General features: G+C 45.6%; 4 protein-coding genes across 4 annotated transcripts; 2 read left to right on the top strand and 2 right to left on the bottom strand.

The window, feature by feature from the left end:
* Positions 1–7,651: 7,651 nt before the first annotated feature.
* Positions 7,652–10,511, top strand: LOC123131882 (pentatricopeptide repeat-containing protein At1g02060, chloroplastic). The gene has a single exon (XM_044551585.1). It carries the CDS (start codon positions 7,679–7,681, stop codon positions 9,551–9,553), a length of 1,875 nt encoding a protein of 624 aa, XP_044407520.1. The 5' UTR covers positions 7,652–7,678; the 3' UTR covers positions 9,554–10,511.
* A 43-nt stretch (positions 10,512–10,554) lies between these two features.
* Positions 10,555–14,205, bottom strand: LOC123131883 (histone deacetylase complex subunit SAP18). The gene is made up of 7 exons (XM_044551586.1): positions 14,033–14,205; positions 13,778–13,931; positions 13,578–13,610; positions 12,339–12,449; positions 12,004–12,099; positions 11,021–11,092; positions 10,555–10,933 (listed from the first exon to the last, which is right to left on the bottom strand). The coding sequence occupies exons 2-7, from the start codon at positions 13,883–13,885 to the stop codon at positions 10,901–10,903; spliced, it is 453 nt and encodes a 150-aa protein (XP_044407521.1). The 5' UTR covers positions 13,886–13,931; positions 14,033–14,205; the 3' UTR covers positions 10,555–10,900.
* A 1,870-nt stretch (positions 14,206–16,075) lies between these two features.
* LOC123131881 (UTP:RNA uridylyltransferase 1) lies at positions 16,076–19,365 on the top strand. The gene is made up of 6 exons (XM_044551584.1): positions 16,076–16,784; positions 16,887–17,249; positions 17,433–17,656; positions 17,752–17,815; positions 18,325–18,521; positions 18,640–19,365. Exons 2-6 carry the CDS (start codon positions 16,893–16,895, stop codon positions 18,851–18,853), a joined length of 1,056 nt encoding a protein of 351 aa, XP_044407519.1. The 5' UTR covers positions 16,076–16,784; positions 16,887–16,892; the 3' UTR covers positions 18,854–19,365.
* Positions 19,342–26,386, bottom strand: LOC123131880 (protein DETOXIFICATION 46, chloroplastic; the record flags this gene model as incomplete). Its single annotated transcript, XM_044551583.1, is given in 14 exon segments — positions 19,342–19,860; positions 19,955–20,017; positions 20,386–20,457; positions 20,686–20,763; positions 21,242–21,370; positions 22,260–22,370; positions 22,461–22,529; positions 22,608–22,745; positions 23,097–23,235; positions 23,842–23,897; positions 24,538–24,593; positions 25,025–25,133; positions 25,804–25,898; positions 26,237–26,386. Coding segments are annotated over 14 exon segments (1,367 nt in total), but the record flags the coding sequence as incomplete, so codon positions are not given.
* Between the last annotated feature and the right edge of the window lie 1,527 nt (positions 26,387–27,913).

Genomic DNA, 27,913 nt, shown 5'->3' with positions numbered 1-27,913 from the left:
TAATACTTGTGTGAATACATAGACAAACCAAACGTCACTAGTATGCCTCTACTTGACTAGCTCGTTAATCGAAGATGGTTATGTTTCCTAACCATAGACATGTGTTGTCATTTGATTAATGGGATCACATCATTAGGAGAATGATGTGATTGACATGACCCATTCCATTAGCTTAGCACCCGATCGTTTAGTATGTTGCTATTGCTTTCTTCATGACTTATACATGTTCCTATGTGAAAGATCGTGGATGTCGCCTAGAGGGGGGTGAATAGGCGTTTTAAAATAATTACGGTTTAGGCTTGAACAAATGCGGAATAAACCTAGCGGTTAATTTGTCAAGCACAAAACCTAAAACAACTAGGCTCACCTATGTGCACCAACAACTTATGCTAAGCAAGATAAGCAACTATGTGATAGCAAGATATATGACAAGAAACAATATGGCTATCACAAAGTAAAGTGCATAAGTAAAGGGGCTCGGGTAAGAGATAACCGAGGCACGCGGAGACGATGATGTATCCCGAAGTTCACACCCTTGCGGATGCTAATCTCCGTTTGGAGCGGTGTGGAGGCACAATGCTTCCCAAGAAGCCACTAGGGCCACCGTAATCTCCTCACGCCCTCGCACAATGCAAGATGCCGTGATTCCACTAAGGGACCCTTGAGGGCGGTCACCGAACCCGTACAAATGGCAACCCTTGGGGGCGGTCACCGAACCCGTACACTTTGGCAACCCTTGGGGGCGGTCACCGGTACCCGTCAAATTGCTCGGGGCGATCTCCACAACCTAATTGGAGACCCCGACGCTTGCCCAGAGCTTTGCACCACAATGATTGAGCTCCGAACACCAACAACCGTCTAGGGCGCCCAAGCACCCAAGAGGAACAAGCTCAAGGGTACCAAGCACCCAAGAGTAATAAGCTTCTCAACTTGTAACTTCCACGTATCACGTGGAGAACTCAAACCGATGCACCAAATGCAATGGCAAGGGCACACGGAGTGCCCAAGTCCTTCTCTCTCAAATCCCACCGAAGCAACTAATGCTAGGGAGGAAAATGAGAGGAAGAACAAGAAAGAGAACACCAAGAACTCCAAGATCTAAATCCAAGGGGTTCCCCTCACATAGAGGAGAAAGTGATTGGTGGGAATGTGGATCTAGATCTCCTCTCTCTTTTCCCTCAAAAACTAGCAAGAATCCATGGAGGGATTGAGAGTTAGCAAGCTCGAAGAAGGTCAACAATGGGGGAAGAACACGAGCTCAAAAGGGTTAGATTCAATGGGGAAGAAGACCCCCTTTTATAGGAGGGGGAAAATCCAACCGTTATCCCCCACACAGCCCCGCAGAGAGCGGTACTACCGCTGAGGTAGAGCGGTACTGCCGCCCTCAAGCGGTACTACCGCTCCCCCTCAGCGGTACTACCGCGCCAGAAGAGAAGGGCTGGGGCAGGGGCCCAGGGCGGTACTACCGCGGGGGTAGAGCGGTACTACCGCTCTCAAGCAGTACTGCCGCCACTACTGCCGCGGCTAGTACCGCAAAACCCGACACAAGAAAATGCGCGCAAGAATCGAAGCGGAAGGAGCACCATGCCACCACGGTACTGCGGCTGAGCCCAGCAAGCGGTACTATCGCTCCGAGGAGCGGTACTACCGCTACAGACGCAGTGACAGGACGGTAGTAGCACGGAACCGCAGAGGTACTGCCGCTGAGGCCACCCAGCGGTACTACCGCTCCGGGGAGCGGTACTACCGCTTAGGGAGTCTCAGCCGCACTACCGCTGTGGACCGCGGTACTACCGCTGGGTCCAGGAGAAAAACCATACTCCAGAAAACCAGAACTGCCATAACTTCTGCATATGAGCTCCGAATTGAGCAAACTCAAGCTTGTTGAAAACAAGACGACGAGTAGCATCAAAACAGCGACTGGTTATAGTAAGAAGAGGCAGGGGAGGTATGCCAACAAATAGAGGAGTGAAACCTCCAACCGAGAAGAACCGGCAAAACCTCCAACATCGAAAACATCATAGAAGATGCATGCGAACTCCGTTTTCGATGAACTCAAGCTTGTCATCAAGATGACCATAAGCTCTAAGACTCACAAAGAGAACCAAACAAGAACCAAGAAAGATGATGCAAGGATGCAATGGTTTGAGTTCTCAGCGAACGATACGATCAAGCTACTCATCGAGAGCCCCCCTTGATAGTACGGCAATCGATCCTATAACCCGGTCTCCCAACTACCATCATGAGACCGGTAAAATAGAAAACCTACCAAGGGCAAACCTTTGCCTTGCACATGGTCCACTTGAGCTAGATGATGACGATCTTGACTCCCTCAAGTTGGACCACCTTTCTTGATTGTGTTGGCTCGATGAAGACTAGTTGATTGCTCCCCCATACTCCACTATGGGTGATCCTTTCTTCCGCACATCTTCATGAGTCCATTGTCACCACAATGGACGGCAAGCTTCAAGCATTTGATCTCTTCGTGATGCTCCACTTGAACTTGCACACCGCAACCTTTCTTGATTGTGTTGAGTCGATGAAGACTAGTTGATTGCTCCCCCATACTCTACTATGGGTGAGCTACTTTTCCGCACATCTTCACAAGTCCATTGACACCACAAAGGACGGCAAGCTTCAAGCATTTGATCTCTTCGTGATACTCCACTTGAACTTGCACATCGCAACCTAACCCCACAAAGAACTCTCACGAAGACCATGGGTTAGTACATCAAGCGTAATTGACAATGCTTACCATACCATGGGATCACTTGATCCCTCTCGGTACATCTTCTACGCTTTGTGGGTTGATCAACTTGATTCACTCTTTAACTTAGTCTTGATCAACCTCTCACAAGACCAATCTTTAGGTAATTCCTTGAATAGCACCTTGGTCGACACAAACTCTCCTGGAAAACAACACATGTACTCCAAGAAAAGCCTATGGACAAAACCTTCAAATATAACTCAAGGCAACCATTAGTCCATAGAGATTGTCATCAATTACCAAAACCAAACATGGGGGCACCGCATGTTCTTTCACTATGACTATGAGATTATGCAACTCCCGTTTACCGGAGGAACACTTTGTGTGCTACCAAACGTCACAACGTAACTGGGTGATTATAAAGGAGCTCTACAGGTGTCTCCAAAGGTACATGTTGGGTTAGCGTATTTCGATATTAGGATTTGTCACTCCGATTGTCGGAGAGGTATCTCTGGGCCCTCTCGGTAATGCACATCACATAAGCCTTGCAAGCATTGCAACTAATGAGTTAGTTGTGAGATGATGTATTACGAAACGAGTAAAGAGACTTGCCGGTAATGATATTGAACTAGGTATTGAGATACCAACGATCGAATCTCGGGCAAGTAACATACCGATGACAAAGGGAACAACGTATGTTGTTATGCGGTCTGACCGATATAGATCTTCGTAGAATATGTAGGAGCCAATATGAGCATCCAGGTTCTGCTATTGGTTATTGACCGGAGACGTGTCTCGGTCATGTCTACATTGTTCTCAAACCCGTAGGGTCCGCACGCTTAAGGTTTCGATGACAGTTATATTATGAGTTTATGCATTTTGATGTACCGAAGTTTGTTCGGAGTCCCGGATGTGATCACGGACATGATGAGGAGTCTCGAAATGGTCGAGACATAAAGATTGATATATTGGAAGCCTATATTTGGATATCGGAAGTGTTCCGGATGAAATCGGGATTTTACCGGAGTACCGGGAGGTTACCGGAACCCCCCGGGAGGTATATGGGCCTTAGTGGGCTTTAGTGGAAGAGAGGAGAGGTGGCCAGGGCTGGGCCGCGCGCCCCTCCCCCCTAGTCCGAATAGGACAAGGAGAGGGGGCGGCGCCCCCCCCCCCTTCCTTCTCTCTCTCCTCTTTCCCCCTCCCGAATCCTAGTCCAACTAGGAAAGGGGGGAATCCTGCTCCCGGTGGGAGTAGGACTCCTCCTGGCGCGCCCTCCTCCTGGCCGGCCGCACCCTCCTCCTGGCCGGCCGCACCCTCCCCCCCCCCCCCCCTTGATCTTTTATATACGAGGGCAGGGGGCACCTCTAGACACACAAGTTGATCCACATGATCATATTCTTAGCCGTGTGCGGTGCCCCCTTCCACCATAATCCTCAATAATATTGTAGCCGTGTGCGAAGCCCTGCGACGGTAGTACATCAAGATCGTCACCACGCCGTCGTGCTGACGGAACTCTTCCCCGACACTTTGCTGGATCGGAGTCCGGGGATCGTTATCGAGCTGAACGTGTGCTAGAACTCGGAGGTGCCGTAGTTTCGGTGCTTGATCGGTCGGGCCGTGAAGACGTACGACTACATCAACCGCGTTGTGCTAACGCTTCCGCTGTCGGTCTACAAGGGTACGTAGATCACACTCTCCCCTCTCGTTGCTATGCATCACCATGATCTTGCGTGTGCGTAGGAATTTTTTTGAAATTACTATGTTCCCCAACATACCGTAACACTGAGAGGGCCCGAGAATATCTCTCCATCGTCGGAGGAGCAAATCCCAATCTTGATCTATCAAGTTACTTGACACACTTTTCCATGAACCCGTAAGCCATCGTAATAGCCGCCCATTTATGGATGACGTTTAACAAACCCCAAAGTTCATGAAGCAAGTATGAAGAAACTCGATACTCTCATGGTCTAAGGAATTGTGTAAACGTTAACTATCTCTGGGATATTAACCATAAATTTGTGACGAAAAGAATCTCATAGTATAAATCCGGGTCGATTCAACACAAATGTTCTCTTAACATTGTGCCGTCAAGGTTGCTGGCATAGACATGCCCATGATCAGGAAAACAGAACCATCATGCAACACTTGAGCCAGTCTTAGAGGCCAGACTAGGAATACATTTTACCGTTTATTATTCCACATGTGCATATGAGTCTTCCTTCGAGCCTCGTGGTTATTGTAGACTCAAGAACCATAGCAGTTATAGCATGGAACATAAACATAATTTTGAACCGGGAAATAATCATTAACATTTATTATTGCCTCTAGGGCATATCTCCTACACCTACGTCTGGAGCGTGGTCAGCTGGGCGTGAAATACTGAGCAGCTCTCCCAATCGCCTTTTTCAGGGCCGTGGGGGCGGGAGGAAGAACTGGGAGCGCTAGCCATGTTTGCGCGGTTTCTTGTGGCAAGCTCTAAGGATTTTCCGCCTGGTGTGGAATGGCATCTGAGATTCAATCTCCTTAAGTAGACGCCTTCCCTACATGGCCCGGGTGTTATGTGTAAAAATACTTGGACCCTTCGTATTCGTCTGACACGTGGAAGCCAGGGCGACGATGGCAGAGAAGCCAAAGGGTATAACATTTAATGTAAGGCTGAGTTGTTCGAAGAATTCGCCTTACCAAGATCGAAGATGTAAAGGCCGAATACAGTCCTTTGGTTCGGATGCTTTGAAGTATTCGGAGGAGGAACCCGCCTTGCAATGCCGAAGACAATTTGCACGTCGAACGCATCGTCATTGAAGATTGGTTCGGAGGCTACTGAGGGAGTCCTGTATTAGGGGGTCCTTGGGCGTCCAGGCTATGTGACATGGGCTGGACTCATGGGCCTTGAAGATACAAGATGGAAGGCTCTCCCTCGTGTCCGGATGGCACTCTCCTTGGCGTGGAAGGCAAGCTTGGCATTCGGATATGAAGATTCCTTCCTCTGTAAACCGACTTTGTACAAACCTAGGCCCCTCCGGTGTCTTTATAAACCAGAGGGTTTAGTCCACAAGGGTAATCACAATCATACAGGCTAGACATCTAGGGTCTAGCCATTACGATCTCGAAGTAGATCAACTCTTGTAACCCCTATACTCATCAAAGTCAATCAAGCAGGAAGTAGGGTATTACCTCCATTAAGAGGGCCCGGACCTGGGTAAACATCGTGTCCCTGTCTCCTGTTACCTTCGATCCTAAGACGCATAGTTCGGGATCCCCTACCCGAGATTTGCCGGTTTTGACACCGACGAGGAGTGAAGGAAATTCAATCATGGGGAAGAAATGCAACAGCCAGACAATATCTCTTTTCCGATCAAAGCACTTGTTGTTAATTTTACTAGCGCAGCCTCCCCTAAGGCGAGATGGGATCAGAAGGATGGTTGAAGCCAAGATGGAATTATGTTAAACTCAATATTGATGTACTGGTGATGGTTGCTTTATAATATAAAGCTGGGGGAAACCCTTTTTCGTCAAACTCAATATCGATACAGCATTTGATCCGGATTCGTTGCAATGAACAGTGGGGGATGTCATGAGAGATAGTAAAGGGAATTTGATTGCTACTGCGAATAAGAAACTTGATTCTTCTGTCAATGATTTTACAAGGGGGTGGTCTCTTTGAGGTTTGGTCTAAACCTTGCTCGAGCTATGGGCTGCAACAAGATTGAGGTCAACTCGGATAATCTATACATGATCACCGCAATGCATGATGGTAGTTCTTCTTCTGTGGCTAGTGTGGTCTTTTGTTATTTCATTTCTTCAGATTTTAGCCATGTAATTTATGAGCGCTACTTTAGGGGTTCAATCATGTAGCGCATGAATTGACAAAATGGGCTAGATTTTCCCTTCCTAGTATTTTTGTAGACTTGGCTCCAAAGGACTTGATTTCTCTGCTTGTAAGAGGTGCGATAATTGTCATGAATGAGTGAAAGAAGCTTCGAGCGGGGCTCGTTAGCCAGGCGATCTCAAGGTGAGCAACGGATCCCTTTGTGCGCCATCGGCTCCGCCGCTGGTTCCCTCTCCCTCCGCCAGCCACTCCAGTGGCGGGAGGGAGGAGGAACCTCAGATCTATGCATCTGGTGTGTTATCGGTAGGGTTAGGGTTGAGGGAGTCGTGGCGGTGGCGCGTCTGATAAGTTCTCCGCGCTCGGTTCACGGTCAGACGGGGATCTTGCCTTCGTCTAGGAGCCAACAGGTGGGGGATCCTCGGATCTCGTTGAGGTCACGGGCTATGGTGTCTGGAGGTTGACCAGCACTAACCGGTTTGGTCCTCGGATGGGTAGTGGTTGTGTGGAGACAAACATTCTTCTTCCTCCTTGGTATAAGTTTTTGTTGTTGTTCTTCCTCCTTCTTTGTGTCGCTGCTGGAGGGACGTTCCGCTTTGCCTGGGCAGTTCTCCCGGTCGCAGCGCCGGAACCGGATCCTAATTCTCTTTCATCTGAAAGAGGCACATATAGCGGTACTCAAAGTTGATGACGAAGGCTGGTGCAGGCGTGTTGGATGCACATGTGTGTCCTTATCTTTTCGGCGCCTGGGCAAAGAAGTTGGGAAGCAGCATGGCGGTGATTATGTCGTGGTTGAAGACGAGGACCTGCTAGGGTCTAGATACAGATTATTCTGTTGCAGTGGTCTCCTCACAAGGTTAAGGGATGATGACACAGAGCTCCGGAGGTCTTCTCGTTTTGCTGGTTGTTTGAGGGTGCTCTATGTTGTTCTTTTTTTATGCGTGTGTTAGGATATGCTCGTTCGGGTTTAAAGCTTTGTATTATGTCGTGATTTGAATACAAGCATACTTTTTAAAAATAGTGAAACTTTCAAAAAAAAAGTATAGTACTCTTCCTTCTCAAAGAGAAATTTGTATAGCAATATAGTACTTCGGTGCTGTGGGAAGTCGCGTGCATTTTCAACGCTGCCACGCTGACCAGCTCTAATGGGCACGGCAGGGAAGCCGCCGGCGCAGCCGGAGCCCGCGTCGGTGGCGGCGGCGAGGAAGCTGCACCTCCTCCTCCGCTCCCGCGACCTGCGCCCAGCGCTCGAATACCTCAGCTCCCTCCCCTCGCCGCTCACCCTCCTCCCCAACCACGCCCTCAACGCCCTCCTGCGCGCGCTCGCCGCCGCCGGCCGCGTCCGCGCCGCCACCGACCTCTTCCGCCGCATCCCCGCCCCCACCGCGCACTCCTTCAACTCCCTCCTCGCCGCGCTCCTCCGCCGCGGCCGCACCCGCGCGGCCAACGCCGTCCTGGGCGCCTTCCTCCGCTCCCCACGGGCCACACCCGACGCCGCCACCCTCAACACCCTCCTCCACGGCCTCTCCACCGCCTCCCCGCGCCCGTCGCCTCCCGCGCTCGTCAGGCTCTTCCGCTTCCTGCCGGAGACCTACGCCTTCGCCCCCGACGCCATCTCCTACAACTCGCTGCTCTCCGCTCTCTGCCGTGCCGGTGACCTGCACGCCGCGCGCAAGCTGCTCGACAAAATGCGCGTCGGAGAGAAGGATTGCAAAGCTTCTGTGTCTCCCAATGTCATCACTTACACGACCATGATCAAGGCGTACTGTGTAAGGGGCCTGGCCGACGAGGCGCTCACGGTCTTCAACATGATGGCTGCAGATGGGGTGGCGCCGAACAGGATCACCTACAACACGATGATCCAGGGGTTCTGCGAGGCCGGCAGGATGGAGCTGGTGAAGGGGTTGCTGGAGACAGACTCGTTTAAGCCAGACACGTGCACATTCAACACACTGGTGGCCGCACATTGTGGCGAAGGGCGGGTCAAGGAGGCGATGGAGGTGTTCGGCCAAATGGCGGAGCTCCGCGTGAGTCGTGACTCTGCAAGCTATAGCACGGTGATCAGGGCGTTGTGCGAGAACAAGGAGTTCGTGAAGGCTGAGGCGCTTGTGGATGAGCTTTTGGAGAAGGAGGTGCTCACGAAACGAGGGGGTTGTGTACCGCTCATTGCGGCATACAACCCAGTTTTTGTGTACCTGTGTGAGAATGGGAAGGCAAAGAAGGCAAGGGTGCTGTTTGGGCAACTACTGGATCGGAGGAGCAAGGTCGACTTTGCTGCATTCAAGACATTAATTCTAGGGCATTGCAAGGAGGGAGATTTTGAAGAAGGGTACCAGCTGGTGCTCTCAATGTTGAAGAGGGATCTTGTGCCTGATGATGAATGCTACATTGCCATCGTAGAGGGATTTTCACAGAAAGGAAGGATGAAGGTTGCATGGGAGGCCCTACACAGGATGCTGAACAGCGGTCTCCGGCCTAGCACAAGCACGTTCCACTCGGTTCTTTTAGGACTTCTGAAAAAAGAAGGTTGCGCAAAAGAAGCTGCAGATTTGATTGAGATAATGCTAGAGAGGAAGATCCGCCAGAATTTGGATCTTTCGACCAATACGATCGACACATTGTTCAAAAGCAACCTAAATGACCGTGCTTACAAAATCATCACATCTCTATATGACCAAGGCTATTACATCAAGATGGAAAAACTAATCGGGGACCTCTGCGAGGAAAAGAAGTTCACAGAGGCAGCCGAACTCACCTTGTTTAGCTTGCAGAAGCGTCATGATTTGGGCGTGTCGATATCCAGTACGGTTCTGGATGGCCTTTGCACAACTGGTAGAGCTTCAGATGCGTTCCGGCTTTTCTACAAACTCATTGAGAGCGGAAGCAGTTCTGCTGCTGTTGAACCTCGCAGTTTGGTTGCACTTCATCATGCGCTTGATGAAGATGGAAAACAGAAAGAAGCTGATTTTGTTGGTAAACAGATGAGGCGTGCGGCTGCCAGAATTAGGGAAATGGTCTAAGAATTAACATTTCCCCAGGAACCACTTCAAACTCTATGCTGCTCCATACACACTCGGCCTTGAACAGAGAGCAGGATGCTGAAGCTGGACTTCCAAGCGCTCGGCTTGACCAACCGCATGACAAGAAATGCATCGTCGAGGAATGTTAGATGTTGTAAGAACACATACGACAGATCAAATCAATATATATTCGTTAACCATCCTTAGAAGGGTTTGCTTGGACCATTGTACGGTCAGACTTCGAGACAGAAAGAACCATCTACGTCTGCGACATCATAAGCTTGTCAAGGCCATCCGATCTGGTACGTTTCTTCTCAAGGGCAGCCCTGTCCAACCAGATGAAATGAAGTGATTGAAAACAAGACAGCAAGCTGCTATGGAGACTTTGAAGAGCAGGTTCACTGGAAATCAAAGCATGCATCCACCCTATAATCTTATTGGCAAAAGGTCCATATGAGCTACGGTGACTCGTTGAGTTCACAGTACTGGCTGTCAGACACATTTGCCACGAAATGGAGAGGCATTGCCAGAAATAATGTACAGTTCTTTGCAGTGTGCGAGTCCTCATCCCTGTCGTTGCGAGATTCTCCTCGTGCAGTTAGGGAGCTAAACATGGATGTGTGGAAGTGATTTCATAATCTTCAAAGTACTCTTGCTCTGAAGATCCGTTGTGGAAGATAGGCTGAAGACCCAGCCTTGTTCGGTACGCCATCATTAGCAAGAATGCCTGGGAACTTTCTGTTTTGACACTTCAAACCTCCTTTATTCATTTACCAGAATGGTTGCATTGTTTACAAGCATAGAAATTACAGCCTAAGTAGATGGCAAACAATAAAGCCTGGGAACTTCCTTTCAGTGCCAAGATACAAGTTCTTTTTTCTAGGCAGAAATGGGAGTTAAAAGAATCCTATGAAATTAGATTGCAATGCTCATTATCTGAGATCACAAGTTTTCTTGTTTAGTTGCATCAAATGTTACTGGTAACAATTGTACAACTTTGATTTAGCTAAATATCTCGTCATTTATTCGGTAAATTCAGTCTCAAAAGTGCTGCGCCGCACCTATGTTTACATATGTTCTGCTGGAAACATTAGTTCAAACAGTACTCTCGTTCAGAGTGACAACCACAGAGAACAGGTACATAGCAAGCAATCACATCAGATGTCTCAAGTGTTAAGTCTCAAATACTAGTTCAAAAGTCGCCACTATTACAGACAGTTCTGGTTCCAGTTCCCTAGAACTAAGGAGAGCTTCATCCCTCGCACGCACAGCACAAGATAATAGCACAGCAGGAAAACTATTCTGCTTGGTGTGCAGCAGGCACACTATTTTGCAATATGGCACGGCTCACATGATCGAAACGCTCAAGTAATCACCTATCTGCAAACAAAGGTAGCATCATAGTAAATAACAATGTGTGCCAACCAAAAAAAGGCTTAAGTAACATACTGCGGAACTTGTGCATACCTGGAAGCCAAGGTCCCCAAGAGATTTGGCATCATCCCCTCTTCCATGACCATAAGAAAAGGTCGAACCCACCTTCACAATGTCCAACAAGATGAGTTATCACAGGTTGAAACCTCAACAATTATGATTTATGAATGCAAGGGAACATAGGTTGTGCAATGGAAATTTGTGGATGTAACTACTCCCTCCGTTCCGAATTACTCGTCGCAGAAATGGATGTATCTAGAATATTCTAGATACATCCATTTCTGCGACGAGTAATTCGGAACGGAGGGAGTAGCAGTTTAAGCACCACACTGAATGGACTAGTAATAAGCATCAATTTCGGTATGGAACTGGTGGTTACCATACTGTCTGGAACACTTTGTAATGGTCATATGCCCGTTATTAGCAACACATAGTTGAAACATAATTGCTTAACGGTGCAAGCTGCAACTAGTAGCTCATCATGCTACTAACTAGGCCAAAGCAAGAATAAGGAGACGGCGCTAGAGACTTTTAATATCAAAAATGGAATTATACAAGATTATGAGCTCATAAACATTAAGAGAACCAGAACTAATAGTTAATGTATCCTGCTATTGATGTAACTCGTTCCTGAAAGTAGAACTAACATCTCCTGTCATCCATAAAGGAGTTAGTGAGGTATCAGAAATTTAGGATTTAGGACAGGGCGCTCTGCATTTGTAAATTATGAGTAGTATTGAAGAAACAACTACTCCCTCCTTTCCTAAATATAAGTCTTTCTAGAGATTCCACTACAGACTAAATACGGATGTATATAGACATGTTTTGGAGTGTAGATTCATTCATTTTACTCCGTATGTAGTTCGTAGTGGAATCTCTAAAAAGACTTATATTGAGGAACGGAGGTAGTAATTTGCTAGATTACCACCATAGGGTACCGTGATATACGGAGCAACAGTTAATTTGGTTGGCATTTGTAAATTGGTATTGAAGAAACAAATCAGTCAAGATCTTACCTGTTTGACAACAAAACGACCATTCTTATCCGGGTATACAAAAGCAAAAGATAACCTAGCGTTTCTTTTCCTTGCTGGAAGAGCAACCTCTTTGACCTGAAACATGATCAAAATTGTGCTGATTAGACTATCATCCAAGCACTTGGGATTACCATACTGTCACACACCCATTGGTATTTTATGACATGGGATGTGATTGACATGGACGCCCAAGCACTAATTATAGCTGTAACACACACCCAGTAGCTGTAACACACACCCAGTGGCATTTTATGAAATTTCAATTTAAATTATGTTTCCCAAAAATGTCGAAAGTATAAGATATGTAATATTACAAGATCAGTGAGCTCCCGGAGTGTGGCATCCTTCCACGTGTAAATCTGAACTTCATCTTTTGGCTCCTTCCCTCTCTCGGAAAATTCTTCATTCAGGTGATGGCCACCAACCTGGGAAAAAAAACAGGATCAGTTTTCTGTATTACTGTGTGTTTATTCACAAATCTGCAGTCTGCACTGAGAAGACATCGTTCAGAACTGTTACAGAAGATAAAAGTTGGAGAGTGTAAGGATCTCTACTTGTCTATTTTCCAGATCGGCCACAACAAAAAATTCTCAGTCTCTCAGATTTCTCAAGCACTACATGCTTACTACCATTTTTTTCTGGCAAGGATTAAGAATAGCCATAGCTGACTTGAAAATCAAAATGCAGAATCCAGTGTGTATATGAAATTATGAATAGCATCCATCTTCCTAAAAAATAGCGTCCATTTTTTCAGCCAAAGATGGTGAACCCAACATTGGCGGCTAAGTGCTTCCCCTTAAATTGAGCTCACAGTACAACACCAACAGATACTCCTTGAGCAATGAACATATGTGGTGTTTAAATTGTCGGTTGAAAAATTGTATGACATGTAGTGACTTGAAATGCTCGAAAATAATGGAATTTGCGAACTGCATGTCTGTCAGACATGATAAATAGTTTAGTGCTGAACTGCTGATGACCTTCAGAAATTTTTTGTTAAGATATAACAATTGCGACATCCAAAATGTGTGGTTTATATGTTCAATCCTTAAGAGTTTATTACAGATAAATGGGTCTAGCTATGTTTACACGCCTGTTGGCCCCTGGTTAGCCAGGTTTCATGTTGAACTAAAACTGGAAGGCCTATCAAACAAACCAACATTCTGATAAATAAGTTTTGGGATCCTCCGCTATATTACTGAGTCATTAGAGTTATTTGCCAAAACTACAGTTGAACACCTAATCAAGTGCTGCTCAACTACAGGTGCCATACGATCGACCCGATCCACACAGCACCATCCAGGAACAGAATTTATACATCCTTAAAAACACAACAACGTGAGCACAGTGGTAATGGATCATGTTTTACTAGCATCATTCAGATAGCACCACACGTTTCAGGTTACTTTGCTACCGACCACCCATGCACCAGAAGATCCAATCAAATATTGCACAAACCAGGCGAATCGAGGATATCATAAGGCGCTCTCGACCGTAAGTGCATTAAAAGGAACAAGAAAGAGTAAAAAAGAAAAGGCATCACTATGCTTTACCTTGGTGAAAACCCGCAGCAGGAGAGGGCAGGTCTGCACAAGAAGAATTCAATCAATCAGTCCTCGCAATCCTCTAAATGCAAAACCTAGCAAGCCTAAGAACAGTGCTGCTGATCGGCATACTAGTAGTATATGTCCGCGCACTAGCTAGTATAACAAGTAAACTCGTTAGGGTTGCGGAGGAGGCCTGGCTGGCTGACCTTCTCGCGGTCGATGGGTTCGGGGCGGGGGCGCGCCATGGGAGGCGGGCCGCGGTGCATCGGCGGGCCCGGCCGCGGCCTCATCGACATCTCGCCCATGCCCGCCATCTCCCTCCTCGAAAACCTAGAATCCACTGCCCTGCTCTGACTGACTCTGCCGAGATCGATGCGACACGAACCAAGGAGACGAGTCAATCTACCAACCTTTTCCGGACCAACGAACGAGAGAATCGGAAGCTGAGGGAGATGGCTGACCTGCTCCGCCGCCGCTCGCCGTCCGCCGCCCGCCGCCGGATTCTTCACGGGGTGGTGGTGGGTGTGGATGAAGGTTGGGGGGGGAGAGTCCGCAGCGTGGATGCCTCTGGAAGAAACCCTAAACTTTTGTGGTTTGCACCCTTGCTTTGACTGAAATTCTGGCCCAACCGCGAAATCGTTGTTTTGTAAGGTGCTGTGCAGAAGTTATCACGGTGGTACATCTAGACCGCTCGCTCAGGGGCCAACGGCCGAGGCTCTCCTAAGGGTGACACACTTCTCATCTCCAACACATCTTTGCTTTTACATTCTTCCTAAATCATACTACTATACTAGTATGTTTCTGCATTCTTCCTAAACCATACCACTACTTGGCCTTGCCTATTTTTTTCATTGTAGAGGTGATCCTTTGGATTTTTAAAAATTATGTTAAACCAATTGAAGGATTTATTTATTGGGGGAGGTCGAACGAAAACCATGCAATTTTCTATGGTTTTGCATTCCTACACCAAGATTCGTTAAGATTTCTAGCAAACATGTTAGGCCTCAAGGGGTTTTCTATGTGTCTTACATGCATCTTCTATGTTTCCAAAACTCTCGAAAAAATCTTGTAGAACACACAAAGAGCTTTACACATAAATCCAAGTGTGTTGATTTCTTGTGCAATTGTAAAATTCAAGAAGTCGTGTCATTTTCAATCGTGCATTTTATTACTTGTCTTATGAGAATTCTGCGCTCCAATGGAAGGGTTTATCATGCATTTAGTTATGTTACTCTAGTGGAGGAGTACTTTTGTTACAAAACCTAGGTCACCGTTGATTCAAAGGCACACGTGTCGCGTCATGTTCAGAATTAGATACGTTATATGATTATTCGCAAAGGGGATATTAGTCACGAGAGGATGAGGGAGCCTACATCAGCAAATTATATACCGAGAAAGTGAAAGATTTCTAAAGGAACTTTACATTATCATGATAGAGAAGAAATTTTCCTATGTAGCCTCATTGGACTGAAGATCGGGACCACCAAAACATGCATATGAATGTTATCCTACATGAAATTCCACAGGATTCTAAGCCCCACGTGAGGAAAATCTTTTGCTTTGCAGAGATATCCTCTCCCTTTTATCGATTTTAAAAATCACGTGAAACATCCATATTTTTTTAAGGACTTGAGCATTGATTTTCTTGCAATGAGAAAACCGTGACACACGGGTTATGCATCTTTCTTTATCTACTATGTGTTTCCAAGAGATGAAAATGTTAATACTAATATATGTATGTATACAAACTTCTATATATGAGAAACTACATAAAGTGTCTTAATGCACAAATCATACTTCTTTAAAACCATATATAACAAACGGGTTGTTGGGTGGCTAGCGAAGGCATTGTATCCACGGTCATGAGGGGCCAAACTCTAGGCGTAACAAAGTAACGCGTCTAGAAGGCAACCAAGATCATGTGATATATATAGGCTGGGGTTTTCCCTCTCTTTCCTACTTCCTGTTTATGACTGCTATACGGTTGTATACAACTAAGCTTAAATCTTGAAGTGTCATGGGCCTTGCCTTCCACCCACCTAACTCTGCCCCTGCTTGACGCCACGTGTGCCTCATTAAGACGGATTTATATCATTACAACACCCAAAAAAAATATTGTCACAAAAATGACTGAATCTATGTGAGATGTGTTGAAAGGATCGTCGACCTTCGGTCCCCATATGAATGTGTGTTTGTGTGTGATGGTGTGCGTCTACATTGTACTCGGTGTTTCTTCGGGGAAAACATCTACATGTAGATTATTTTTACATCATATTTGCACTTATATTCATTTTGTTGTAAAATATGGAGATGGTTCTATTTCCATGACTCCCTCGATAGAGAGGGGGTTGACTGACCCGAAGCCCGGCAAGCAACCCAACCAGAGTCACGCCACGCTGCGCCCAAGAGGCGCTCCCGCACTGACACACTCCACGACCGACCTCACGCCTCCCTCCCTCGCTCGCTCGCTCTCGGGAATCGCGAACCACCACCCCAGCCGCCATGGCCGGCGGCGACGCCAAGCCCCTCGCCGGCGGCGCCTTCCTCCGCTTCCTCCTCCCGGCCCCCAAGCCGGAGCCGACCCCTCCCGCCCGCCTCGCCCCGCCGCACTGCCTCGTCGCGCCCGCCCAGCCGGACCCGCCCCCCGGCGCCCTGCCGGACGAGCGCCTCTTCATCGTGGCCCCCACGCGCCCCGCCTGGCTCCCTCCGCAGCCGCGGCCGCAGCCGCAGCACCCTTTCTCAGTCCCTCCGGCGCGGCGCGTCCACCCGGCCGCCGGCGCCGCGCGCAATGCGGGCCGCTTCGCCGCCGGCCGGGGCGGCCAGGCGAGGCGGAGGGCCGGGGATTTCGCCGGGAGCAGGGCCCGCGCGGGCCCAGATAGGCGGAAGGCGGGCGGGGGCCTCGCCGTGAAGGCGAACGGAGGCGAGGCCGGCGCCGGGGACAGGCGGGCGGCGGCGGCGGCGCGGAGGGAGAAGAGGGTGTGGGTTGCCGTGGAGAGGAAGGGCGCAAGTGGCGGCAGCGACGCCGACGACCCGGCGGCCGTGGGTGGGGGATACGCGGGCGGAGACGAGGCCGGGGGGAGCGTCGAAGGGGAAGAGCAGCTGGAACCGGACGACGGCGATGGCCGGCGTCTCGGGGAGGAATTGGAGGATTCTCTCCTCATCGCCGGCGATCAAGAGTGCCATGACAGCGACGGCGGCCAGCAGTCAAGCGAGGTAGTGGAACCCCCCCAAAATCCTCCTCCTCTTCAAATGATCATGATTTGCCCCCAAAAACAATTTTTTTAGCTCAACTGGTCATGTTTCTTTGCTCTGCAGAACACCATGTCGCAATCGAATCAGTCACGGCGGCTGCAAATCAGAACACACACGGGGTGGATGGAATGCCGCCATGACATCGGCACCTTCGCCCCCGGCTTGCTCTCCATCTACGAATCCCTCAAGCCGTCAGAGGATCACATGTCCAAGCAGAGCCGGCTCATCGACTCCCTAACAAAGTCAGTGAGCAAAGAATGGCCCAACGCCCAGCTGCATCTCTACGGATCATGCGCCAATTCCTTTGGAACTTCCCACAGCGACGTCGATGTCTGCCTCGAAATCGATATCGGCACGGGGAGCGAGGTGGAGCTTCTTCTGCGGCTGGCGGAGATCTTGCGCGGCGATAATTTCGACAGTGTGGAGGTAAGCAAGCCTTCACTATATGGAACTTTGCAATTTGTACAATTCTGTTGTAAAATTCACTGTAAACTGAGGCTGTAAATTGAGGTTGTAAAAATTCACTGTAAATTGGGGCTGTGCATAATTGTTGTTGCAGAATTTGCTGTAAATTGGGGCTGTTGGTTTGATCCTCTATCATCCTCGCAGGCGATTACCAGTGCTAGAGTGCCCATTGTGAGGATGTTGGATGCAGGGAGTGGCTTCTCTTGTGACATTTGCATCAACAATCTGCTTGCTGTCGCCAACACGAAGCTTCTCAAGGATTATGCGCAGATAGATGGTAGATTGCTTCAGCTGGCCTCCATTGTCAAGCACTGGGCCAAACTGAGGGGTGTCAATGAGACATACCGCGGAACCCTCTCCAGCTATGCGTGAGTTAAACGACTATGATGGATTCATCTGAGATAATTATGTTAATGTGAATTCTTAAAAGAATGGGGACTCACTTGTTTATGTAAAATTGCAGATATGTGCTTATGTGCATCAGTTTCTTACAGCTGAGGGAGCCCAAGATTCTCCCCTGTTTGCAGGTATGTACCTTACTTCTGTTGCATCAACTTCTTCATAAATCATCTTATCTGTGCCGATGCAGAAACTACTGAGCTTCCAAGTGCACTTTGTAAATTTTATTAAATTCTGTAAATCCACTTTTTTCCTATTTATTTATTTTTAAAATAATATTTTCTCTTTCTTTTATTTTATGGTAGAATTATGTGCTCTAGTCATCATGGATTTGCCCCATTTGACACTGTGCATGCATATGATATGGATGGTTGTATTTGGATGGCTCATCACCATCATTCAATTATGGTTTGTCGATTTTCTTTTCTTCTTTCCCTTTTCTTTTCAATTTTTACCCGATGTAGTAGGTTATTTTGCCATATATTTCATCATTTTTGGTTTTCTGTATTTGTAGTTACCAGGTAAGTCAGAGGGAACATCAAAGTTCTTGTCCATGTTTTCAGCTTCATGATATGCATCGGTTTGGTCCATTTCATCCTGATGCAACTAATTCTACCTCATTTCCCCACATTTTCAGGCTATGGAACCCACATATACCATGGTTGTTGATGACACTGAATGCGCTTATTTCGACGAAGTTCATCAGCTTCATGATTTTGGGGCTGAAAACAAGGAGACCGTCGCGGAATTACTCTGGGCATTTTTCCATTACTGGGCATTCCAGCATGATTACAGGAAAGATGTCATCTCCATCCGTATGGGAAAGATAATCAGGTAGGTAATTAAGGAGCTTCTTCCAAACCAAGAATTCAATATCGATTTAATTTTGTCTAGGTTATAAGAAATTGAAACATTTCTTTCTCACCTGGTGTGATGACGCAATGACATGTAGCAAGAAGGAGAAGAACTGGACGACTCGCATTGGAAACGACCGCCATCTGATCTGCATCGAGGACCCTTTCGAGACCGGCCATGACTTGGGCCGCATAGTCGACAGGCAGACAATCAGGATCATCAGGGAGGAGTTTGAGAGAGCCGCTGCCATGCTGCAGCATGATGATGATCCTTGCTCAACCCTTTTCGAGCCCTACAATTATGAAAACTAAACATCGGAAACACCTGAAAATTCAGATAACATTTCTGCCAGGAAGGTGAAGGTTCTGATGATGAACTGTTTGAACATTCTGGTAAACGGAATAAATGAATGAACTCGGTTGCATTAAAGAAAAGATGAAATTGTGTCAGGTGCATTCACCTGCCAGAAGATGGGCCGTGATTCGTCGCAGAGAAAACTGATTTGGTAGGACTATTCTCTGCTGGAAGATGAGCTGTGCCAGCTGCAGGCTGCAATGAGTTCACTGTGACCAGTACACACTCATGTTCTATGCTGTGGTCACCTGGAAAGAGCAATCTCAAACCTTCTTTATGGCATGCAACTGCATGGATTCACAATAGGGAAATTTGATGATCTCACTCTCCAGGATATTTTTAACGTCAATATTTTTTCATGTTGTGACAAAAAAACTTGGACATTGTTGAACATTTTGTAATTCTGAAACAGACAATTCACAGTAGGTAAACTTAAGGATCTCACTTTCCAGGATAATTTCAACATCCATACTTCCTTCATTTTGTAACAAAAAACTTGGACATCGTTGACCATTTTGTAATTCTTAAGCAGACAAAATTCTTTACATGCTTGCGTAACTGCACTTTTACAGTCGCAAGTGTTGGACAATGTAACCTTCTCTGCAGCAGTAAAGCATGAGATGAAGGCGCCTAGGACAAAAAGATACTACAAGAGACCAAATTCTACCCTAGAGCCAAATGGACCTTCCTAGACCTGAAGACATTGAGCAGGTCTTGAACTTTGCTTCCAATCTTATCATGTGCAGCCAATGTAATCTCATGACCAACACATTACAACCGATGGTGGTTAGAAACAGACAATGCTGAATGATGTTTCTAGGGCTGCAAATATGCGTGTATTTGTTGTCGCCTCGTTTCAAACTCATGTGGCCTTCACTTTGACATGCTCAGGCTGGTTGAAATTTTCATTGTACAACATGCCCGTTGGAGAAACAAGCCGTTGTAGAGCGCTTCCAAACCGACTCTGAAATGGGAAAAATATTCAAAGAGACTAAATTAGGGCTATCATAAGATGTTACATTCTAAATATAACACATGATACATAGAAATGAACATACCCACTGGAAGAAGACAAGTACCCACCAGCATAGTGTCAAGCTACTACATTTGTCACGGACAAGCTTTTAAGACAAAACAAGAAAAGAAAAGTCATCATTATCAGAAGAGTATTAACATAAGACTTCTAAAAGAATAACCGAAAACAGAAGAACTATTCAAGGTGGCAGCTGAATTTTGGCTCTTTTACTTGCCGGGCAGTGAACTCATAGCTTTATCAACTAAGAGCATTCACAGTGTCCAGGGGTAGATACAGAGCAGATTGTGGTCCTATTTTGCCATGGTTCGGACCTCATATTCAAAAGTTCTGGATCCTTCTTTTTTTCAAGTTGGCATACCCTCTATCAATGTTATAATTATTTGAATAAGAAAAATAAAAACCAAAACCCCGATGAGGTCACACAGAAAAAGGAAACAAGGAAACGAGCATTACCAGTAGTAGAAAGGTTCCAATGCTGAAGCATGCACCCATTGATTGACTCAAATACCTGAGATCCCTTCCAGCCTGAGAACAGAAAGATAACCATCAGACATTTCATCGCATTATCCAGCCAATGTTAGGTTTTCAGCTGTTGATCTTATGAACTTAGCAGAATAGGCCCTTTGTTCTGTTAATTGTTACTGCAGTATCATAGCAAATCAAGATGGATACCGCATTAATTACTACACTGCTGATGATGGCCTAGTATCAGGTGGTATGCTAGGACCAGCCAAATGAAGTATACCAACTTACCAGCAATGTTCCTTCAAGGCTGTGTACTGAAGGTGTCACCAACAATGCAGTGAAATATGGAATCAGCACTTTGTGCATCTGTTAAAAGCAGTGCAGCTGAATTATTAGTTTCGCACACCAAACTCTGGTAGTCATGGAAATAAAGCATGAAAGCTTCTGCAGAGAAACCAAGTTATGCAAGGTGTCACGATAGGAGATTTCCACGATGACATGCAAGCCAGTTCTCCAAAGACAGCAAACAATTCCTAACTAGATCGATATGATGGAAGACAGCCTTCTAAAATGAACATCAGGATTAGCAATAAACTAGCAAGCAGATTCGTATATGCCATGGACCACGGTTAGATAGCCCTGTGGATCTGGGTGCAACCATGCCATGGAAGCCACAGCGAAGGGGCAGGGAAGGACAATATATGGTAAAGATAGCCTTCACAACAAGTTGTAGATACTAGGAAACAACATCTACATAGACAACTGGCATACTGATAGTTTCTGAGGAGCAATCTGTATCGAAAGTACTTCCAGAACATGCAAAAATTAAAGCAGTATATCAGACCTGTTGTACAACCAGTAGATCATTGGTAAACAGACTAGGAAAAAGCCACGGAACAATCGTTCCAACTGTCCCCACAGTCAGTCCAGCTATAGCTCCAATCATCACGAGTGACTTGAGTAGCATCCTTGCCTAGATTAAAGGTACCTTCAGTATCATTCAGAGTAATGAACATAATATTTATACAATTTGATGTAGAAACAACTATGGTAAAATGCAGCCCCACTACTTTATAGTCAATCAAAGCACCATCAGTGCAGCACAGGTTGCTTCAAGTCTTCAAGTATGCATAGTGGTGCTGGGTCCACCAGCAGCTTTTGCTCTAATACAGGGAAAAGCAGGTAGGTGTATACCAACTAAACGTATGAAACCTGTTATGCAACATGTGCAGGTCAGAACTTAAATATTTTGTCAACAGTCAAGACGCCTCATGTCCTAAGAAATAATAATCTACCCAAAATATAACAGTATCAAGCTTCTGATAGATCCTATCGAAATAAGATTATTACTCCATCCGTCCCATAATATAAGAGTGTTTTTGACACTACAGTACTACACTAGTGTAAAAAATGTTCTTATATTATGGGACGGAGGGAGTAGAAATCTTAGATAAACTCCTTTTTTTCATTTCTAGGCTTTCAAAATGTCTTGTCAATGGCATAAGTCACATTCAGCTCTGTTTTGACCAGAGGAGTCTGGCCCCTCATAAAATTGGTAATTACTTGTTGGCTTATCTCAGCATCATCATGCAAAATATTTCAAAGAAAACTGAAAAGGAAGCTCCTTGTGAAATTACTTTGTTGAACCGATGAAAAGATGTTTTGCATGTCAGTTGATACATTTAACCAAACAAAAGAAAAGTGTAAAAAAATACAAGTGCCCAAGCATACATGTTCATCAAACACAACTTTGCACAGATTCTTGGATATGTGCTGATATTCCTGCTAAAGTATCAACACGGGCACAACCGCACAAGTAAAATTATGATATTCAGAGGAAAATGAGCACTGTTGATAGGTACCTTCATCAAATTGCGGTTAGCTCCGTATATCATCTCCGGCATGAACGACTGTGCAGTTTGTGACAGGGGCTCACCCCAAACAGTGCACATGCATAAGATATTAACCATGACCTTCACGAGATAAAGTAAGCAATGTATGCTGTCACGTTTTTATCGACATGTCTTCATAGGGAAGCATTCCATAAGCTAAAAAGTATGAACCTGATGGCCTGCAAGAGTTATTGCTCCCATAGAAGTCGCGGAGTATGTAAGTAATGCATAAAATGCTACCTGAAGAAGATTGAAACAATTAGTTACAGTAAAGCCAAGGAAAGGACACAGATCATTAATAACCCAAAAGAATGATACCTTGGATGTCATTGTCACAAAAACAGGAGCTGCGATTTCGAATATCTGCAGAAGCTCTCTTGTCGATGGGATTGTGAATGAGAACGCTCGAAAACCTCTACTGTTTAGATTTTGCATCATCATAAAAGCTGCAACAATCTGAGCATGTGTCACAAGCTAGCTAGTTATACAAAAACATGTGAGCAGAGAACTCAAACCTGCAAATAAATTGGCAGTGTGAGCAACATCACGAAAAGCTAGAGGTGGAGGCTATTTGTGTAGCGCGATTACAAATCATGAAGAGTGGAGAGATGATGGGATTTCTGGAATATAAAATACAACTAACAACAGAAGAGCATGTGGTTCCATCTGGACAGGGTGTGGCGTGCATCAATAAGTAATGTACTTGTAGAAATATTAGTTAACCAGGTATTGTTGCTTAAGGGAAGGTGTGGAAACTTGATTTTCAGCAACGTGGAGACATGTGGAGGAGACTGGAAATATGCGCACCTGTGAAACCATAGTAGCCCAGGCGGCACCAGCAATTCCATATCCACATACAGAGCAAAGAAATATATCACCGACGCCATTTATAACACTAGCTGCTGCCAATGCCTTCAGAGGACCCCAAGCATCTTTCATGCCTAGACTGAGTTACAGAAAAAAATGTAATATAATAAGAGAAGCATCCAATCAAGATACTGTAATACAACATCAAATATAAGACTTTGAATTGTTTACTGTTGCCTGTACTATTGTACTCATGTAAGTATGTACTCCATATCTGAGTACTCAGTGGCAACTATAATGATTGAACCAGCATATAGCAATTAACGCAACCACATACTTAGAAATATAATTGTCAAAGACATTTGAGGCTTAAACCAAATGTCTACTAACATTCCAACATGTACAGTTCCACTAGTTCTTGTAGCTGCTAAGATAGATATAGTAATGCAGTGTCCCTAACGACATGAATTCAAATTAAAAAACATTCAAACAAGAGCTAGGATTCTACATGTAGAGAAACAGATTTCATAATTTTATTTCCTGAGTTGAGCTAACTTCAATTTTGTTACCCTAATGTTACATCCATAAAATTACTGGAAGAAACAATATTTGATAATTATATACTTTCACAATCTGTAGTTCAGCAAAACAAATGGTCAGAGGAAAAAGGCGCACAAGAAACAGAAATTCAAAGAAACAAGTATATCCAATGCAATAAAAGAACAGGAATGGGCACAGTTTGTACCTAGCACTTTGGGCAACTAAGCCAACGAGAACTGCAGGCCATGCAAAACCTCGAATCTGAAATTGAGTTTCTGTTATTTCTCATGAAACAATCAAATTCATTTTCATATCCTATAATAGAAGATGCTTGAACAGTAGAACAAGCATACAAAACAAGATTCCACAATAAGCCTTGAAGTCGGAACTATAAGTTTGTAACATCACTAACAACGCAAGGGAAATGACCTATGCAAGCTGTCCAACCACATAATAATCAAATTAGTATAACAGAGACCAACTAGGTAAATGAAAAATTGAGTTGTATCTACGAGGTTATGATGATAAGCAATTTCAGAGTTAACTAAGCACACAGCATGTGATTCACAGTATCAATGATACACCATGACTGGTTTTTTGCACCTCTAATTGAGTTCAAGTGAGCATGATTGTTTAAGTAACCTCCCTTCCTTTTCTCATGTTTCATAGTTTTTGTGCAAACCCGTTAGATTTTATTTCAGATACATCACGGCATTGATGTTTTCAGTCATGTCCATTTACCTTAGCAAATGTTTGGCTGGTTATACTCGAATAAAGAAAGGGCAAAAAAATAAGTATCAGTTATACATCAGTGAAACATGACCTCCCTTCATTAGTCAACTAACAACGGAAAAATAGCCTAAAACGTGAAACTATTAAAACACGGTCAACATATACTGACCTGTGCATATGTATTAGCAGCAGAAATAATTTCATGATTTTTTGATCCAGTAAAGGCTGAAAAGAAATTTAAGAAATCACGAGTTAGGGTAAAATTAAGTAGAACACACCAAACAAGAATTTTCAATAAATGTAACCGGTAGAACCAAACATGACTTATCGTGCATGCAAAACACTAAACTGGTAGAACAAGTACAGGGGCATCTTCTTCATAAGTATGCGCCCTAATCAGGTAATGAAGTCGGAACAAGCCAAACAGTTGGATAAAAGCATTACATGACCCCAATTTTAAACAGCACTTGAAGCTTAACTGAGTCTAAGGTGAAGGCAAAAGTGACTTTTCAAGTGAGATGGCAGGGAATTACAGAATCTAATGACAAAAGTAGTCCTCCACTCCTCCAGCACTTCGTTGGAAAATACAAAATATCCAACACTTCAAATAAGATGATAGTTTCAAGCCCATGGAACATTTTGTTTCAAAGACTTACCAGTCAATACTTGAACCCCAAAAATCTTAGTGAACAAAAACATTCCTATACCAAAAGTAAGAGCTATAAATAGCAGCGTAGACACTTGATGCTGTGCAAGTTCTTCATCCTGCATATAGTAGCTGTAACTGGATTAAATCACACATAGAGCAAGAAGGTATATATATGTGCCAAGTGGCTGCAAGAACGAGACAAATATCTGAAGAATCTTCAGCTTCTGGTTATCAATAAATCATTAAATTGCCAAGTAACATCTTATATTTGAACGGTGTTCTTTTCCTTTTGGCAGCAAAACAAATGTATAGAAACACAAGCATGTATCGACCTACTACTGTGTCAAATTTCTCCTGTGGATTCCCGCAAAAAAAAAAATTCTCCTGTGGAGTTCGTACTTTGCAAAGATTTATCCAGCTTACCTTTTCTTATCAAAATATTACCCAAAATGCAACGCGGGGCCATACTCTAGAGCTAAGTTGGTAATCACTGTCCCGCATTATTGCCGAAGCATTAATAGTATATTTCCGTGCAACTCTGCAAATTAACAATCTAGCACAAGTTTTTTCCGAAAAAGGGTGGATTTATTTGCTCAAGATGGAGCATCAAGAGGATACATAACAGCTAACACAATGAGCACACACCCAGCCTCTGCATAGGTATGATGCACACAGCCAACACACACACACACACACACACGAAAACACGCCGTCACTTGCAAAGTCATATAAGACCAAGGATATGTGTAGGTGAGGAAAAAAGAAAAAATTCCAAGCTGCACGCACCTTGTTAGCTAAGGAGGTGGCCACCATGTTGGAGGTTGCGACGGACAGGAACATGAATATGTAGCACAGGTAGTCACAGAACACGGTCCCGGGCCCTGAAATGAGAGCCATGATGAGCACATGTTACACTGAAGTGAGACAGTTTTCTACTACTAAAAAACAGTTAACTGAAACAACATGATGGGCCAATGCATCAAATTCATTGAGCGTGCCGCAGTTTATCAATCACAAGAAATCGGTTGAGATGACGAAGCAGTTTTGAGCAAATCCATTCAGTTCCATATCCCAATTTGTCAGAGTACTACTACACCATACTGGCAATTAGGATGCGTTTGGTAGGAAGAAGATAGTCTGTGCGTCTGCGCATTCAGTGCCCTCCCCCAAACCAATGCCGCAACACACAACATTGAGCCAAAAGCGGAGAGAGCATTACCTAGGGCAGCGAGCTGGAGGGAGGATGTCTGGCCGATGACCATGGTGTCGATGAGGCTCATGAGCGGGCCGCAGATCCAGAGCCCGAGCGCGGGCCCCGCGAACACCACCACGTCCCGCACCTGCGCCCATATCCCCGCGCCCTCCGCCGCTATCGCCTCCACCCCCACCCCCACCTCCCGCCCGCCCCCGTCGGCCGCGCCCGCCGCGGCGGCGCATCGGACGACGCGGACGGCCGCGTGCGGGGAGAGGCCGCGGCGGTGCGGGGCGAGGAGCCGGGCGGAGGGGAGCGGGGGCGCGGGCGGGAGCAGCCGCGCCCGCCGGAGGGAGGCCGGGGCGGGCAACGGGAGCGCGGCCCCGGCGGCGAGGAGGCGGAGGTGGGCGGACATGGCCGACGACGATGCCGAGCGTGCACTGCGCGCGCGGCGGAGTGGGACAAGTCTGTCTGTACTCTGTAGTGGACGGATGGAGAGGATCGTGTGGACTGGACCGCTACGCGGCCGACGGAGGCCGTTGCTGTACCTGTCACCGCTGCCCACCGTACGTCTCGTAGTACTCCCTCCGTCCGGAAATACTTGTTAGAGGAATGGATGTATCTAGACGTATTTTAGTTCTAAATACATCCATTTTTACGCATTTCTCCGACAAGTATTTCTAGACGGAGGGAGTAGTATACAAGTGCAACACTCGAATATCCATTCCTGCCACTGTCTACTACAACGAACAATAAAAATAATAAAAATTGCATTCAGATTCATAGTCCATCTAGTATCGATTATGAGCACTGAAGCGGGTTGAAGACGTGCTGCCCGTCATTGCCTCTCCCTTGCCGGAGCCACACAAAACTTGATGTGATAGACAGCTCAGAGTCTTTGTGCTATGGCCACATAGCACCAGCACAACAGAGCAGCAAGCGTTGTTGGTGAACACAATGTGAAAAAGATTAGAATTTCATCATGGATCTAGTGATATTGATTTGACATCGTGAATATTAATATGTGCTTTTCTCTAATAAACTTGGTCAAACTTTGAATAATTTAACTCATGATAAAACCTTAGATACGAAGTAAAGACAGAGAAAATACCCTTTTACGGAGTAAAAATATAGAGAATATCCTTTTTTTTTTGGTAAAAATGGTTCTTGGAAAAAAAATTGATTCATTGTACACGTGCAACACTAGTACATCGATACTCTTCATAAAATGTAGACAGTAGATACAGTTTTTATCCATGGTGCGCAGCGAGTGTGACGCTTCATCCTCATCCTGCTGATGGTCATTTTTTCAATAGGGAAAGGTGCATGAAGCTCTAAATTTCCATTTAGCCCAGTAACATCTTACAACATGAAGTGCATAGCCCTAAATATTGAAATTGGAGAGAGAAATTATAGGGCAAAACAGGTTATGAAGCACTCTGACGTGGTTGCACAAGAGGGATTCATAGCCTATTTGCAGAGAGGCAACGTAGATCAATATGCACATATAAATAAATATATGGGGAATCAATGTTTTCTTAAAACAATGTCACTATCATGTACTAGTTGAATGCCCGCATGTTGCCACATAATAAAAAGTAATTCATAGAAAAAAATTGTGCATGAGCAACTGACATAGCCCACCCTCTCGTCATCCGCCCCACATACCATATTGTCTCTTCTACTTCAACCACCATGAGGTTC

This window comes from Triticum aestivum, chromosome 6A (genome assembly GCF_018294505.1).
Source record: "Triticum aestivum cultivar Chinese Spring chromosome 6A, IWGSC CS RefSeq v2.1, whole genome shotgun sequence".
Classification (NCBI taxonomy): Eukaryota; Viridiplantae; Streptophyta; class Magnoliopsida; order Poales; family Poaceae; genus Triticum; species Triticum aestivum.
Note: the sequence above shows the minus strand (reverse complement) of the source record. Positions and strands in the feature narration are given on the sequence as shown.